At 35.5% G+C, this 17,022-nt stretch overlaps 2 protein-coding genes across 6 annotated transcripts in view; one reads left to right on the forward strand and one right to left on the reverse strand.

The window, feature by feature from the left end:
• Window positions 1-662: 662 nt before the first annotated feature.
• dctn6 (dynactin subunit 6) lies at window positions 663-6,417 on the reverse strand. 2 transcript variants are annotated; one of them, XR_001478261.2, is made up of 8 exons: window positions 6,311-6,417; window positions 5,803-5,867; window positions 5,277-5,382; window positions 5,105-5,193; window positions 4,744-4,791; window positions 4,110-4,252; window positions 3,523-3,675; window positions 663-1,636 (listed from the first exon to the last, which is right to left on the reverse strand). XR_001478261.2 is itself a non-coding variant. In XM_006629946.3 (7 exons), the coding sequence occupies exons 1-7, from the start codon at window positions 6,346-6,348 to the stop codon at window positions 3,577-3,579; spliced, it is 588 nt and encodes a 195-aa protein (XP_006630009.1). In that variant the 5' UTR covers window positions 6,349-6,417; the 3' UTR covers window positions 1,826-3,576. The 2 variants fall into 2 exon arrangements, 1 of the variants encoding a protein (XP_006630009.1); XM_006629946.3 differs by lacking the exon at window positions 663-1,636 and having other exon boundaries at window positions 1,826-3,675.
• Window positions 6,418-11,430: 5,013 nt separating this feature from the next.
• The window catches only part of LOC102683305 (trans-2,3-enoyl-CoA reductase-like), a 51,735-nt gene continuing 46,143 nt past the window's right edge, over window positions 11,431-17,022 (forward strand). For all 4 annotated transcript variants that reach the window (XM_015345530.2, XM_069192089.1, XM_069192085.1 and 1 more), the window contains exon 1: window positions 11,431-11,701. In XM_015345530.2, coding sequence (XP_015201016.2) covers window positions 11,531-11,701 — 171 coding nt within the window. In that variant the 5' untranslated portion in view covers window positions 11,431-11,530. The remainder of the gene's footprint in view (window positions 11,702-17,022) is intronic.

Genomic DNA, 17,022 nt, shown 5'->3' on the forward strand with positions numbered 1-17,022 from the left:
TTGTCTTCACAACGCTGTTGCTCTCATGTTTTGGAGTTACTGCGTTACGGCACTCAGCCGCTATGGCTGGTTTTTGCCTTTCACTGTCAGTGCACAATGAAGAGCAGATGTATGCGAAACCTGTCCGCTTCTGTCCCTGGTTTTCAGCGGTGTAACTGTCACTCCTCTGCCACCTGCCTTTTCCCTTGACTGACCAGCCCGCTTGCAACACCTAATCAGCCTGCCTGCTGAAGCTCACTACCACTCAGCTTTCCAGAATCCCCTCAGAAGCTCCCACATCTCCTTTTCTGTCATGCTGTCACAATGCATGTCTTCCATTTACAGTAAATAACCTACTCATAAAGTATGAATAAATTAATGCTCAAGTACAGTACATCCTTATCCTTATCCGTCTCTAGTCTCTCTCGTCTCTTAACATATAGAACTACTGAAATAATAAAAGACATTTCTTCTGTCGTCAGGATTTTTGAAAGAGACATCTTTTTTTATGATTAAAATGAAAATTTTGTTATATATTCAGCAAAATCTTGGAGTTAGATACCAGTACAGTACAGCTGTGTGTAGTTCTTTAAAGGGCTCAGTGGCCTTGGCATTAAGATACGAGATGTATATTTATAATCAAAGACAATTTGAACAGAAATATTAATGTATGAGGTGGGTGATTATTTTACTGAACACATAATTGCTATACAGTACATTGTTTTTTAACAAATATTTACTTATACTTTATTACTAATTTCAGAACAATAAAACTTGCAGGAAAGCAATCAAAAACGGCTTAAATTTTTGTTGTACTTGAGTTCATGGGGAGAATTAAAACAATTCTGGCCAAATAAAATGTATACCACAGATATTTATAGGTCACCTTTCACTGTTAAACTGGAAAGGGAGTCTGGATGTAAAGGCCAGCTGTCAGAAAAGTTTTATCTTTCCAGCAGTTTGTGGCCTTTTGAACATGACATATCAGTTTAAACATATATACAGTATGCTGTGTTGTGGTTGTGGAGTGGTCAAGTATTTTTTTTCCAGGTAACCGAAAAACCTTGAGTTTCAATTTTTGTATCTGGAGAGGAGAGTGGAGTGTGCTTGTCAGCTAAAAAAAATGTGTGCTGTTCATAACAGAAACATGGGTTTATAAAAAAATGTAATTTTTCTCATTCTTTATCAGCACAATTTATGAGTATATATTGCATAAATAACTCTGTTCAAAATATTTGGGGATTAGAAATTAAGAGCATATTAAACTATTCAAAGAAAGAAAAAAAACAATGTGTGGCAGCAATACTCTCTTCTTGTTCTGGACAGCCACATCCCTAAAAGCTTTATAGTGAACAAATACTACAATAAGTAAATTATTGAATTATACCAGTAGGTCCCCAGGTAGAATGAAAATGAGAAGACTCTGGCTTTCCAAGACCGATTGTTTCAATCATCGCCTATCGTGAATCATTGAATAGTTGTCTACTTTTTCTTGGGTAAAGAAAAATACATTTATACATACATTATACATACATTATAAATGCATTATACATTGCATTTCGGAACACGAATTACCCAGAATTTTTTTCTTGATTATCTTTGGCTGCTCAGGCTTTCTTAGTTTAGAAATTCCTTGATGGGTTCAGGTATGGCAGAGCTAAATGGAAAGTAAATAAGATGGAAAGATTCAGTATTGAAAGATTGGGCCACACTAATGTAACAGGAACTCCATTCTAATTAAGCTGAATCAAGAAACATACTTACTGTAAATCAGGGATTAAATCAGGAGGATTTATTTTGCTTGGTAACCAACTAGAGACCAAAAATACACTTTGTATACTGTAAATATGGGAAGGGATTGAAGCAAGGCAGATTTTTATTAATGAAACAGAACAATAATATATACACTGTACATCATATACAGTTACCATTACCACAAAGGTTAACCAAGGCCAGACACTAACTAAAATATTTTATTCAATTTACATCATTTTCTTCTGCATCACTAGCCTTTGTTATTACATTATTGTAATAGAAAACCTTAGCATACAATATGTTGCCTCTGAACGCTCCACCTTCCAGTGCAATTACAAGTAAACCAGGACCGATGCTAACTGTATGCATTTATGGCTCAGCAGCACCACCTTGTGAAACTTAAAGACATGGCAAAAATAAAAATGAATAAACTGTTCAGACAGACTGCGTCCCAACCCAGGGAGTACCCAGCCTGGTGCGTGTTGCTTGCCAGGCTCTGGCACAACCATGAAGCTGAATAGAATGAAGATGTTATGGATTTTTAAAACAGGAAATATCCTTTTTAAAAGGCTCACTGCATACTACAAAGGAAATGATCATATGTATGACGAAGAAGGGGTTACGTTTGATATAGCTATATCAATATCTTGAGTTTTTTTCATTAAAAAATGTTCATGCATTAACAAAAAAACAGAAATGGGATATTTGATGCCTCTCTTACTTATTTTTTTATGGTGTGTCAAGCAAGCAGCTAGGATGACACAATCTCTAAGGATGGATTCTTACTTCTTTTATTTATCAAGCATGGAGAAGAATCCACTGGAATTAGATTGCATCTGTCCTAACTGAGTTGGTAACCTTAACACACACAATAACTACAGGATTGTGAAGGTAGCCAGCAAAATTATTGGTGCACAACAACTACAGCTTCAAGACATCTACAGAACGTCAAATAGTGCAGAAGGCCAGTATGATCATTGACTGTCATGACCACCACCAATTTGAGCTCCTTCCATCAGGAGAAAAACAAACAGTAAAAAAAGAGATTGGGAGAACGTATATATGTCTGCTGATCAAAGTGGATATATAACTTGGAGTGAAACATACAAAAAGGGGAGTTTATCTGCACAAGATGAGAGGAACAAAGTGCTGATACACTGCCCATATCTGCAAAACATTTATTTACAGTGATGCCCTAAAAATTTTTAACTGGCTGGGTAGTGCTTTCATAACATTTTTTTTTATTTATTTCCGCATGAAAAGCTATTAAAGCTATTAAAGTGCTTTTTAAACACACAGACATCTAGGTCTGACTATAAGGATAAATGCATTACCTTTACACAAAAGGAGTATTAATATGCAATGCTCTGGCTACAAAAACTAAAAAGAAAATATTATTAAATAGTTATCTTTATTTAGCGATAACAATGGTATTACATGAAAACATTAACTGTTTCTTAGCTTTATTTTTTAGAGTATTGGAATGAACAGAAGGGTTTCAGTTTTACTTCAACAATTGTAGGTAAAAACATAATAAAGAAACATTATGATGCATAGGTTTTTGTAGCTACAGCAGCAACTACTAAAATAATTTAAAATATGAATAATGTGCACCACAAAACATCTTACAGGCTCAACCTAAAAAAAAAAATAACTTCAGTTTCATTTTTCATTTCTAAGGGTATGCTTTTCAAAAAAACATGCTGGGTGTCCCAAGGTTTTGTTTTTTCATTCATGAGAAACATCACAATTGTTAAAAGAGGTCTGTTCAGTATAAACATAAAATACCTTTATGGTGTGCAGGCCGGGTGATGCTGAGAACAAAATCAGTTCACATAACATTCAGTTTTTTGTAGGAGTAGAGTTTCCTTTGACAGTCTTCTTGAGATGATGATAATTGGGAAGAATCTTCATTAGAAAATCTAGCTGGAGCGTCTGAGGCTGTAGGAGAGAAATCCATTGAATCTTTCCATGTATCCACATGCAGGAGAAACGTTAAATAGCAGCAGCAAGAGCCTACTAACAGTGTTCAAGTTTTTAGGTTTAGTGACTAGTAAGTCTTTTCCCATGACCTTTTAAATACGAACAATAAATCAAAACACAAATGAAATCAATTAAACGTCTGCATGAACATTTTTAAAGTAAATGTGCAACTCAGTCACCTAAAGTATTTGAAAAACATAGTACCAAAAGCTTAACTAATGTTATTTTAGAAAAAAAGAAAAGGTAATCACCTTACTTTTTCTTATTTACTTATAATTTTTCAATAAATATTTTTAGACAGCCTACAGGGCTATAGGGCTTCTTATGTCTTTGGATTTACACCTCATTCCCCTCGGGCAGAATGTGTGGGAATATGCCAACATGGAACTAACCTGAGGTCTTTCAGTCTGCACACGGCGCATGCACTCTGATCCATAGATGACCGTATTCTCTGGAATGACCTCACATGTATTCACCTGGCAGCAGGCTCCAATGATGCAACCGCTGGTGAGGATTACATTCCTACCTACTTCAGCTAGATGAAGAAGAGCAACCTTATGTATCAAAGGAATTTAGATGCATACATAAACCCTGCTTGTTAATTGTGAATTGCTTGAATTCATTATAAAACAGCATTGTGACAAACGAATAATAGTTGTAGCTTCAAACAGAAGAGATGTCTTTAGTCCGAAAGAATCTTGAAGGATATCCCTTCTCAGAAAGTTCCTTTTTTAAGAAAATCACTTGGTCATACCTACATGTGGAACTAATTTAATTTAAAGAATATGCAGCCTGTAAGCTTCTAATGAAAATAGAAATAAAAAGTGAAGCACGCACTCTTTAATGGTAACCCATATAATGCCAACCTCATTAGTTTTCAATATAATTAAATCATTCATATACAATTCATCGCTGTCACTGATCACTGTCCTGTAAAAGCTATGGTATAATGCAACATTAATCCTCCCTTATATGATGTATTGTTGTCTTTTATCGAAGAAGGGGAAAGGAAGATTCAGGTCTTACCTTTAGACTCTATGACATTGTTATCGCCAATTTTCATAGCTTGTGATGCTGTGCAAGTCAGTCAAAGAAATTTTTAAGTACACACCCGAAAGCATTCACTACCCTATGACAGTTTGATATTTTACAGTGGTTTTTTATCAAATCACTCTTCACATTAAACAAAGCATGCATCTAACTTTTCTATTTTTCCTGCGAAAACAATAGAAATTAATTATTTTCTGAAGGAATCGACATCTACTTGATCGTTTGAATTCAAAATGATGCATCACATAATGTGTTGAACATTTTGCGAATATGTCACATTTTAGAACATGCAATGCACCACAAATTTGGAATGTTACTTTCTGAAAGAAAAGGATACTGCATCCTACTTCAAAAACATTGTTTGTTCCAATTGTCATAGTCTTGGGCTCCCAACTGTCCGTGTCTGGTGTGATGTTTTCTGGAAAGCTATATTAAGATAAAAATGCAGTGTAAGCAAATATTGCTACCATGGAAATAGACTGATGGGGAAACCACAGAGCATCTCCTACCCATTACAAATCATAGCCTGTTCTTCAATCAGGTTGCCTTCTCCAATGACAATGGGGCCAGCTTCTGCTATAATGCGAGCCTTGGGATGTACCACTGTCCTAGGACCTGTTAGAATAGTTCCACAAGGAATTTTCAAAGGTTATTTCTGCCTTGGGAAAATCATTCAAACTTACAAAGAGCAAGAAACACTGTTTGACTGTCATATGAACTGTTTAGCCTGTATTGTATATACACTAAACAACATTTACTGCACTTATTGGGGATCCAATTTTCACATATTTCATTTACCCAAGAGAAATGAAAGAAGCTAATTACTCGTAGTTAACCAGGACCACAAACTGCAAGGATGCCTATAGCGACAGGAAGAACTCAAAATGTAGTTGCTGAATCAAGACGCAACACTGATAATGCATATTTTTATCGTGGACATAAGCCTGATATTTAATAAGATTAGGTATGACAAGTTGTGAAGGACAATCTGATTAGAAAGCATTCCAAATGCAGAAAAAAGAAAGGGTAACCTACCAATTGTAACGTCTCCTCTTATTTCACTCTCTACGCACACCACTGCTCCTGCTGCGATCTTTGCACTATAAAAGCAGATTAAATCAACACGAATAATCATGTTATCGGCGTAAAAATGTGTAATCATAAAAAAATATTAAAAAAGGTCGCAAATGACAATGTGAATATTTGTTACCACTCAGACCCGGAAGATAATGAGAAGACATGCTATTTCCAAAGTTATTCCAAAATATATTTAGTGTGATAGATATACAATGAAATATAAAAGCGCTATAAAGAATTAGATACAAACGATATGGTATCGCTTTCTATGAGGCTGAAATTTAAACAGATCAATGGGAAAGTCATCGGTGAACGCAGGAAAAATTGGGGTGTTGGCTGCTATCACACTTTTTATCCTGCAAAATAATAAAACAATTACAATGTCCCAATTTGTTTTACTTTCCGTTATTCGAATCACTATGCCGAGAAGCGAGTTTTAAAAATTAAGACCACAGTCTTTTATTACCTTTTCTGAAGCATTTGTTTCGTATTTATATCCGCCATCTTGCTGTGAAATCCGTATATCGATAGTTGATTTAATCCCCTTTTAGCGTCATAAACAGCGACTACACACTTGGTGATTGCATACGTCTTGACTTGAACTATGAGGCTGTTTTCTCCTACTGCCACCTGCTGTATGTTGCGTGGCTTGCGGTAAAATATATAACATATAACAAGTATATAACATCTGTTAACCTTGGTTGTTGGATCTCAAAGCCTAAGGGCAAAGGCTTTAAATGTTTATTAAAGATAATTTCATCGTTATCCTGAAGTCTGCAAAGATTAGTCAAATAGAAGTGAGTCTACGTGACACTAGCACTGAAAATGTATCTGTATGAGCTGATTTACTACATTTCTGTTTACCGCATTTAGCAACAACACCATTGTACAATGGGTATTTTGAAGCTGACTCCCTGCCATTGGACCGGTCCACCTCATCTGTGATACAACAGTTAAATGCATGATATTTTCTTTCCGTTAGTAAAGCAAACCATGGATGGCACTATAATACAGAGTTAAATAAATGGTGCATATTTACTGCACAAAAAAGGTATGATCCAGTAGTATGCAGGATTTGCTAAATTGTTAAGGATCATAGGAGTGTTAAATGGGTATAAATAAGACTATAAATATTTCAACTAAAATCTTGAGTGGAACAAATGCCAGTGAACCCTAAAGCCCTTGAAATTCGGAAGCTGTGCACTCACACTTAACGAAATTAAATTTTATGCATTATGGAAACATCAAATGTAATTGACTTCGGAGTCCGTGGGTTTGATGACTTGAGTGCTGGTTAACTCTAGGACTGATTTGTCAGAAGATATGTTGAATCCTAATTTCATCTAGATAGACATTTACGAATGAGCCTGCGTAAAACTGCGATTTTACCTGGATTTAAGTACAGTCGGTAGGCTTTGTGACATCAGTGATGAGCAAACAACATGAATGATTTTTAGGACAGGTAAGAATAGATTTAAAACCCTAAAAGAGAGTCAAGGGGTGGGGTGGGGGGGCAGCAACAAAATGTTCCCGATGAATAATGACACTCAGCAATTCAATATGTTTGAGGATGTTTATTGAGTATTTAGATGTAGTGAGATCTGACATGATCTGCTTGGCTCAGGGCTCAGGGACCTCATGCAGAGATACTGTAGGAGTTAACTAAGGGGCAGCTGCAAAGGTGGAGATGGGGAGCATGAGATGAACTACAGAAAGAGAGGGATTTTTTTGTGTGATACTGTATATATAAAACTAACAAGAAATGGCATTTGGAATGATCATGATTCGGAATACCTGTGAGGCAAGTGACTTGGCTATCATCACCCCTGGTCATCATTTTACCTTGGTCATGTGGGGGGGGCAGGGGAAAACGTGACATTTGAGACTGTATACCAAGTGTTTACACAGGTAGGACTGTAAATAGTAAGGAAAATCCAGGGGGCTAACAGGAAACCTACAGAGGGCAGAACAGGAAAATGAAAATTCAGGAGTGAAGGCTGGTACAGTAGGTGTCTCCAGGGGTACCTAGCAGTGACAGTGTGCCTTGGATAAGGGCCAGACTGACTCAGGCTGACACCACTGTTTCTTCTGCAGATGACTGCAGAAGAAACGGGCTATATTGTTATCAAGACAGACCCACTGTGCTGTGTTTTTCTGCTGTTTTTAATGTGATAATCTCGACAAATACTGATACCTACCGATACATTACACAAGCATTTTAACATATTTATATGTTTGGGACATTTGTTAAATACACACAAAAAAAAACATACTTCTAGCTTTATCTTATAATTTGGAAATTAATTTCAAATGTGTCGCCTCATGGCAGTACGTACAGTAGCTGTGATGGTCAGAAACTTGTTGCCCATTTCCAAAGAAAACGGCTGTCAAAATCAAAATTTATGACTGTGGGCCAAAGGTTTTATTTAGTCTTGACCCTATTTTCTACAGCTCTAAAAATAGACTTGTTATGTACTGTATAACCCTTTAAAAATTGGTTATACTTACCGTGTATTTGATTACCGTGATTAAATATGATTAATGATACCTTAATATTAATAAACAAATAATTCCATAGACAAAAAGCTTTAATATATATTATCTATATCTTAAATATACATTTAGTAAATCATTTGAAATACATAATATGTATGCATAATATACATTTTTGTATATAGTATATAGTATTTATACAAGCTAAAATAGGAACCAAATGGAAATATTGTAATACTTGTTCATAAACCATATATATATAGTAATAAGCACATCATCATGCAGCTGAAAGCCAGGATTGTCTAAGTTTTAGTAGGAAAAAATAAATTACAGTAAGTCCATAGTTAAACTCTTAATTTATTAATTAAAAATTTGTCGCTAGAAGGTGAAATGTAACGTGTTTTCAGAAATGATCATGTTGTCAGAGTTAAGTCTTCTGATTTCCCATGTCACCTTAGAATGGAATTGGTTTAGTTCTGTGGTTTCCTTTTGATCAAAAGACTATTTTTCTTTTAGTTTATTCTATTCAACCACTTACAAACCAAGTCCTTGTTTAGATTATGAGTTCTGACCAGAGCAGGCTTCTGTGTGGTATATTGGGCTGTAAATCACATTAAATGGTTGTCCTACCTCTGTTTGAAATAGGATTGAAAATAATATAGCCCAATTACTTGGATGAGGCAGCAGCAGCTGCTGCCAGATAACGTAGGTAGTTATTCCAATGCAATATGCCAAATTATTTCTGCAGTTTGCAGCATCCAGCACATTTATTACAATCATGTCATGAGTTGTTTTTTTCTTTACAACATCTGCTCTAGTCTTTCTGAATGTAATCCTCTTAATGGCTGTGTCATGCGTGATCAGTAGGGCCATACTTTGGTATCTTCTGTCTGGGAGGACACCAATACAAAACAAAGACAGCAAAACGTTTTGACTGTAGAAAGATATTCTTTCTTTGGGTGGCAGGGGTAATACTTCTAGGCACTTATTGTTGCAGTGCATGCCACAATCTAATAAATACTGAAGCACTCAGAGGCAGTTTGTGAGGAGGGTAGCAGGCTACATTAAGATGAATTTCCGGTATACCAGCCCTCTGACACCTACTTCTTGTCCTTAACTTGATTTTCAGCTTACTAGTACATTTAATTTTCGGCAGTTTTTGTGAAGGGGAATAACCTGCTCTGAAATCCCCTAAAACTAAATGAGGGCCACCTTGAGATTACATAATGTATTAAAAACAGCTTGTTTAAAACAAAATCCTCTTTTGCCGTCGAATGGCTATACATCCCAGTGAAGCTCTTTGTGTATTGACGGATTTTTTGATAGCCATAGTCATATATCATAATCCTAGGTGTTCCAAAGAGTGACAGGTTTGCTTACAGCACAGCACAGAGTATATATACTGTACATACATTACATTAATAAGTACATTAATTAGAAAATAACAACATGAGAAGGGTTACAACTGAGAGAAGGACATTATGTGAGTTCAGTGCTCATATATTTATACTGTAGTTTATGTTTTTGCCACATTTATGCAAAATCCCACACTTGTTTAAATTAGAAGTAATCTACCAGGTGTTTTGTCCTTTTCATGTTTTGATGTTCCTCCTGGTTTAGTATCATCTGCAAATTCAACTAATTTACTAATTATACCAAAATGTAGATCCCTAAAGTACCTTATATAAGTTAAGAAGAGCAATGGTTCTAATAGATATCGTTGTGGTGTTTTACAAATGACATCACCACAACTTGAGTATTTACTCCTTATCTGTGTTCTTTGTCTTCTATCAATTGACTAGTTCTCAATCCAAACATACACATTTTTCTGTAATGCCTATCAGCTGTAAGTAATCTTTTATGAGAAACTTGATCAAAAGACTTTTGAAAATCTAAATATATTTTTCTAAATGTATTTTTGTCAATTACTTTAACGTCTTGATTACTAATATATTAGAGTTCTTTGAACAAGCAAAAATAAGGATAGGATACAAAATAAATTAAACTTAAAGTGAAAAACATATTTGTGATCTTGACAATGTGGGGAAACAATTATAATGGTTAAAGCCACCTCCTTTATTTATTTAAGAATGTAATAACACATTTTATATTATGTGAAATTTCCTCAGTTTTAATGACAACAACAAAATCTTCAAAGCTGTTACTTCTAATAACTTCTTTAATAACTTTAAGGGTATCACATAAGATCATTTGAGTTTATAAATCTGAACTGTATTTATGTACTATTATGCATAACTTTCTTGTGCTTTAATGTTTTCTGAAATTCCTTGCATTTTAACTGGAGCAGTAAATGTGTGGACTTCATAATAATAGTTACAGTATTTAAGATATCAACAATTAGTGTTACTACTTTGTAAGAGGTTTTGATGCATTTGACATACTTCTCTCCCAGTGTCTTACAGAAATACTGCACAAAAGCAATCTAGGTTAATTTTCTTAACCTAAGCAAAATTATATCCAAGGTGTTTTTTGACAGTTCTCATTTCTTTGTTATTGTTCAAAGAAGACTGCATTAAATGATGTGGTGTTGTCAGTTATCTTTCCAAGATTGTATGGACATTTATCCTAAAAGTCAAAGCAATATCACATCTTTCTATTGCAGGGGTTGATTATAAAATTTAATAAATATAATTTGCTGCTTGGCGTCTCTCAACAGCTGCTAACAACGAGACTTTACTTGAGCTGTCCCAAGTAACACAACTACTGTATGCCCAATCAGCAATGGCTCTGGAAATGATCCTGCCTAACATCTTCACCACTGTGATAAGACTGGAATTTTCACAATTGCCTGTTCTGAGTGCCTCCTGGCTCTGAAATCTTCATTGAAGGACCTTTGGCTTCAGCAAGGCAGGATGTGAAGAAAAGACATGTGTGAACTGAAATGTTATGCACTGAGATGAAAACAAGACATTCTGACACACAATTACAAGTTATATATAGAACGTGATTAGATAGTCATTGTTCTCGGTCCTGCTGAATAAGATTATGTACTTCATATGGAATGTCATTTGACATCTCTGACTGCGTTTGGCTCTCACAAGCTATTTAAGTGATTGCTATGGTCCTTCTGTTTTTGGTTAAGTCCCTGTGTAAGTACTTCAGGCACAGACAGGTCTTTTCTACTCATTCCAGGTTGAGAAGTAGCAGGTCTCTGCAGAGAAACTGAGCCAGAATGTCACCTGTACCACATAATGTTCCCAGGAGCTTCTACAGTTTCTCCCAGCTTGTCCTAAATACATGTCCTCTGGGTTTCCCACAGCTCACTCGGCGTACCAAAATTGCTTACTTTGAAGTGGAGATACTGGATGCTCATACAAGAAAGCAGGTCCAAGTCATAGACAAGGTAATTTTTTTTACTGACCTAAGAAAATGTTTTTATTCCCAAATGTACTTTTTACAATAGTACAAAAGGATAAAGCTACAGTATGCCTGTTGGATATGCAGATTTTATTGAATACTTATTATTCTTAAGATTACTTGAATGCAATACTTCATGTTTTGTAAGTTAAATATGGTTTTTCTACATTGAGATATCACTGGTCCATTGAGTAAGTATTTTTTGGGAAAAGGTCTTTTAATGAAGATTTAAGGTTCAAAATGTTATGATCACAGAATCTAGTTTTATATATACAGTATCTTATTTTAAAGTTTTTGGTATATTTTTGTCAGAACAATTATTTAGAAAATCAAAAATTGTGTACACAAGAGATATAAAATAAATATTCTTACTATGCACTGGTAAAGAGGCTATATATTGTTATACTGTGTCGCACTATCCAGCTGGGTGGTGCACATTGGTGATGGTGGAGGGGAGTCCCCATTGCCTGTAAAATGCTTTGAGTGGTGTGTCCAGAAAAGTGCTATATAAGTGTAAAGAATTATTAATATAATTATTATGTCAATATTTATCTCGATGCTTGACACACATAGCATACACATAGATGAGGCATACCTCTAAACTTAGGCTAAGTACAGTACAAGTACTTATTGTCTATTGCATTTTTTTCAAAAGAAGTTTAATGGACATTGCCATTGTTCTGAATAAACAACCTCAGGATAACTTTTATATGATAGTTGTTATCATATAAAAGTATATAAAATGCTTTTGAGCAATACAGCATCACCTTGAATCAAAGCTGATTGCTGAAGACTTGTTTCATTCTCTTAATAATACAACTTTGTCTTATAAAGTTTTTTTTTCAGATCTTAATTTATAGGGGGATATTATACAAACAAGCTAGTAAGAAGATATTTTTGAAATAGTAACAGAAAAAAAGGAGTCCTGAAAGGAATCATAGGGCAGGAGAGAAAATTATTAAAGGGCAGATCAGGCAAAAATTAAAAGAAACATTACTTAACATTTGTCCTGTGCTTCTAGGACAAGCTGTGGTTTGCCAAAACCATTACCAGGAATAAGCAGTGTACTTGAATGGCTGGATGATTGTGTCTAATTGAATTTAAGTATTTAATGTCTACATTTGTACATTGATTAAACAGTGTTAACAGCTTTGTTTATTTACAGACTGTTTAATTCAGTGATACATTACCTGGCTCAGAGATATACAGTATCACTGCTTAGGACAAGCTTCCCAATTGGTTCCAAATGAACCAGAAAATCAAAGAAACACTTCTCTGTCATTACCCTGTTAGCAGTAGTGCTGTTCTGAGGTGTCTACATGAAATATGATCCTATGCTTTTTGACCTCCTAAATGAATAGATCCTAGATACTCTATGGTCCTATATTATGTATTCTGTATCACTCTATGGGTGACAGGGCCTTCTCCTGTTATACCCCAAAGCTTTGGAACTCTCTCCCCAAGGATCTACCCAAGGAACCCCCATCTACTGTGCCCTCCCAATGTGTATTCTCATTGTGCATCTGTTGTATTTTGTCATTGTTGTTGTTATAGTTCTGCAGAGCGCTTTGAGAAGCCACCTTTAAAGGTGCTATGTAAAATAAAGTTTATTATTATTATAGATTCATCCAAGTTCAGTTTCACTGGTATAGTGAACTCATCTGGTGAAACTACATTCACTGTGGTAATCTGCTTTTCTCTGACAAATAAAAAATTGAATCCTCTCACATCAGTGAGACATCATTGAATGAATGAGAATGAGAGGGCACTCATCAGAGCATGGAACACTATTCTCCAAGGTCAGATCTCAGGCCGGATTCGGTCCTGTGTGTGACCGCCGCGGTTCTGCCCGGGCTCGTGCCCAACGCCGCTCCAACCCACCCGTTTCGTCCCGCAACACCTGGGGCGCAAACCCAGGTCTCAGGCGTAACGCAACAGGGAGCCAGCCTCATGAGCTAAAGGAGACCTCCCGCAGCCCAGGCGGCTGAGGTCTCTGCTACGCGCAGGCAGGGCGATGACGTCACCGTATCCGAACTAGCTCCGCTACACATGCAGTATCAGTGTTGTGTAATCTTTGCTTTAATGAACTGCGCACAAAAAATTAAATTCCAAAAATAATATGACAATAACAAAATAAACACTACCTGAAATTGCTTTAATCTTCTATTGAACATCAAACAGGACTCAGAAGTCAAGGTGGTATTTCATTTGAAATGAGCAAGATGACTCTATAGTATTATGCCATATGAATGAAAAAAATAAGACTGTAATTTTCGTTTTTATTTTCCTATTTTTATTAATTCTGTAGAATTTATAAACCAGACAAAACCAATGTGTTGTGATATTTACTCACAGCTCCAAATATTCTAGATTTATTCAGATCTAGTGTTCTTAACCTTCTAAGAAACATGCTGTTAACTTTATTTTTTTAATTCCATAGCCTGCTGTGTATCAGCTTTTATTTTGCCAATTCTGTAATTCTGTCATGGGTCAGAATGCATTACATCATTTTCTGTTTTTTTTCGTCTCGGACAAAACAATCTTACTGAGCCTGTCACAATTCATCCTAATTTACAGGACTTTGACAGCTGTTGGACTGCAGATGGATCTTCCATGGGTTAAACCCTAAACACAAAGTCATTATATTTGATTAGTTTGTAATCCACAGGAGCATGGCAGGCATAGCAATGTGCAGAAGCCCGACATTTTGCATGCTTATGATGTCTTTGTTCTTGAACTGTGGCTCAGTGAAGGGCTGCAGTCCCACAGTTAATGTTAATTTCTCCATTACCAAAATTAAATTAATTAAGATTTGAAGTGAAGGTTTCTAATACGAAAAGCGGATTATTAACTATAATAAGACTAGAAGCGGGACCTTCTGCAAAGTTAGAGCAGTCATGGTAATTAATGTGCATCTTCTCTAGTGGGCTGGTTCCTGAGACATTATGATTCATCAATTTATTCCATAAACACATGGTAACATCTGCCAAAGGCACTTAAAACGGACATATTGGTATTGAAACACTGTACAATACTTCCAATGCTACACAGACTAATGCTGCGGTACATTTTTGTGTTTTTCATTTATCCATAGAGTTTGCTTTAAACCCAAAAGAAAATGGAACCCTGTACATTATCAGTGGCTTTTCTGAGATGAAGTGTAGTGAACAGAAGACTTTTGCATGCAAAAGGGTTAACTTCACAGAGCATTAGTCATAATGAACGTGCTGTACAGCTGTTAACATGGGAAAAATCCTTGCAATTTGTGGCTAATTGAGATGTATAGCATGAACACAAGCATCACTGCTGAAAAAAGCAATTTTATATTGCTGTTAAAATCAAGTGTGTGAGCACAGCACATTTTCTGCTGCGTCTAGATTTTACAGGATTTTTTTAAAGCCTCCATGAAGACGATGCGGCGTATCTATCCATCAGCGAAGGATAAATAAGTTATCTACTTTAAGGAGACATTTTCTGATGTCTTTTCCTTTGAATTGCTTGTGGTGTATGCCTTACTACAGAAGCTAATTTATTATGCTCTACCGTTACGACCTCATGTCTCTAATTTACAGATGTGTTTCATTTTTTTCTACATAGTTATGTCGCATTAAGAAAGGGGAGTACCTCAGATTTAAACTTCTTTGTGTTTCAATGTTTTATCAGGCTATAATATGTTATGCTTTACCAAGGAAGTGAAGTTCCTTACTGTACCTATAGTCTGGATTACTTTGTGGAAAGGATCAGTTATGAATTGATTCCATGTTCCAAGCCTTTAAATATAAATAGTATAGAAATATAAAATACAGCTACAAATTACATCTTTTAAAGAGTAGGGACTAAAGCTTCCTCATTGATACACATTTTGACTATCATCTTTTGTAAACATTCCCAAAATTTAACATGTAGAAATACAGATGCAGGATGTTTTAAGAAGGGTAGTTTTATACTTTAGCAAAAGAACAAAAAATGTAAATATAACATCCTTTTGTTAAAGTATAAAGTATCCTTTTCCGTTAAATAGCAAATACCTCATAAAAGACTATGCGCATGAATAAAATTACCCATCTCTGCTGCATGGTGGTATTTGTCTACCTTTGTTCAGAACACCACATAAAATGATTTATTAAATGCCATGAAATAACTCCACAGAGAAGCTGAAGCTGCTCGATGTGATCTTTGGGGGCCCCTATCATCTTTTCAGCACTCTATTTGGCATGAATAATGGCATGGACAATGACACTGAGATAATTGTCAATGAACAAGTGAGGCCATACTGTACTGTATTGACCATCATGGGATACATTCTTCGAACCTTCAGATGAGTACAGTATGTACTTTTTTTGCAAACCATATTTGCAAGGCGTTATTTCCCATGTGAAGTGTAAATGTGAACTATACTCAAACACATAGGTATGCACATGATAATTTTCTACTCATCGTTCTAGGGTGGCTCTCTATATACAGTATGTGTGCTTTCATGCCGTCCATTTATGCAGTACATCTTGTGACGCCATTGTCTATTGTCTAATAATTAAAAAGCCCAGAAATTATTGTGATATGCAGAAAATTAAAGCCAAAAGCATCCACAGTCAAGATAAATAAACATCACCTAATTTTGAATTGTATAAATACACTGTGACACAGACAGACAAAGCACTATATAACTTTATATCTATAACCTTGGAACACTTGTAAATATGCCCTTCTCCATTTGAGTAAGCTGAAAATATGTCCCTATCTCCATCTGATTTAATTTGCAGACTGGGGCCTATCATTAGATTAACTGTGGCCTGATTTAATTAAATGTCTTTTATAGATGTATTATCAGTGATCTGTCTTCTTCACAAAAGATCAGAGTAGAAAATAAACTGGGATGTTTCTCCACTTTTAATATTAAAACAAATATTTACTGCATCAGTATGAGGGATGCTGGAGTGCCCTTGCTTTAAATAATTCACAATTAATAATCACATTATATTTTGCACTTTTCATTCTAAAGGATCACAAAGATGAAGATGAATAACTACTATGAAATAGTTCAAGTAGGTAGCTGCGTCAATATGTTTAGGCTGCACAGAAACAAGTAAAGGTTTATTCTATGCTGAAAAGAGAAGAAAAGAAACACAATGTTTCGGCTGTGGAGCAATGTTCCCTCTAATTTTAAATGGCCTGTGCGTGCAAAAATTTCAAGTTGTGCAAATTTGTCCCCCAGTGACAAAAACCTGTGCGTAATAAATTGAGTGTATGTAAAATTGTAAACCTGAAATTATTTTTTGTCAATATAATCATTCTCATAGAAGCATAGAG

This window comes from Lepisosteus oculatus, chromosome 1, assembly GCF_040954835.1.
Source record: "Lepisosteus oculatus isolate fLepOcu1 chromosome 1, fLepOcu1.hap2, whole genome shotgun sequence".
In the NCBI taxonomy this organism is placed as follows: Eukaryota; Metazoa; Chordata; class Actinopteri; order Semionotiformes; family Lepisosteidae; genus Lepisosteus; species Lepisosteus oculatus.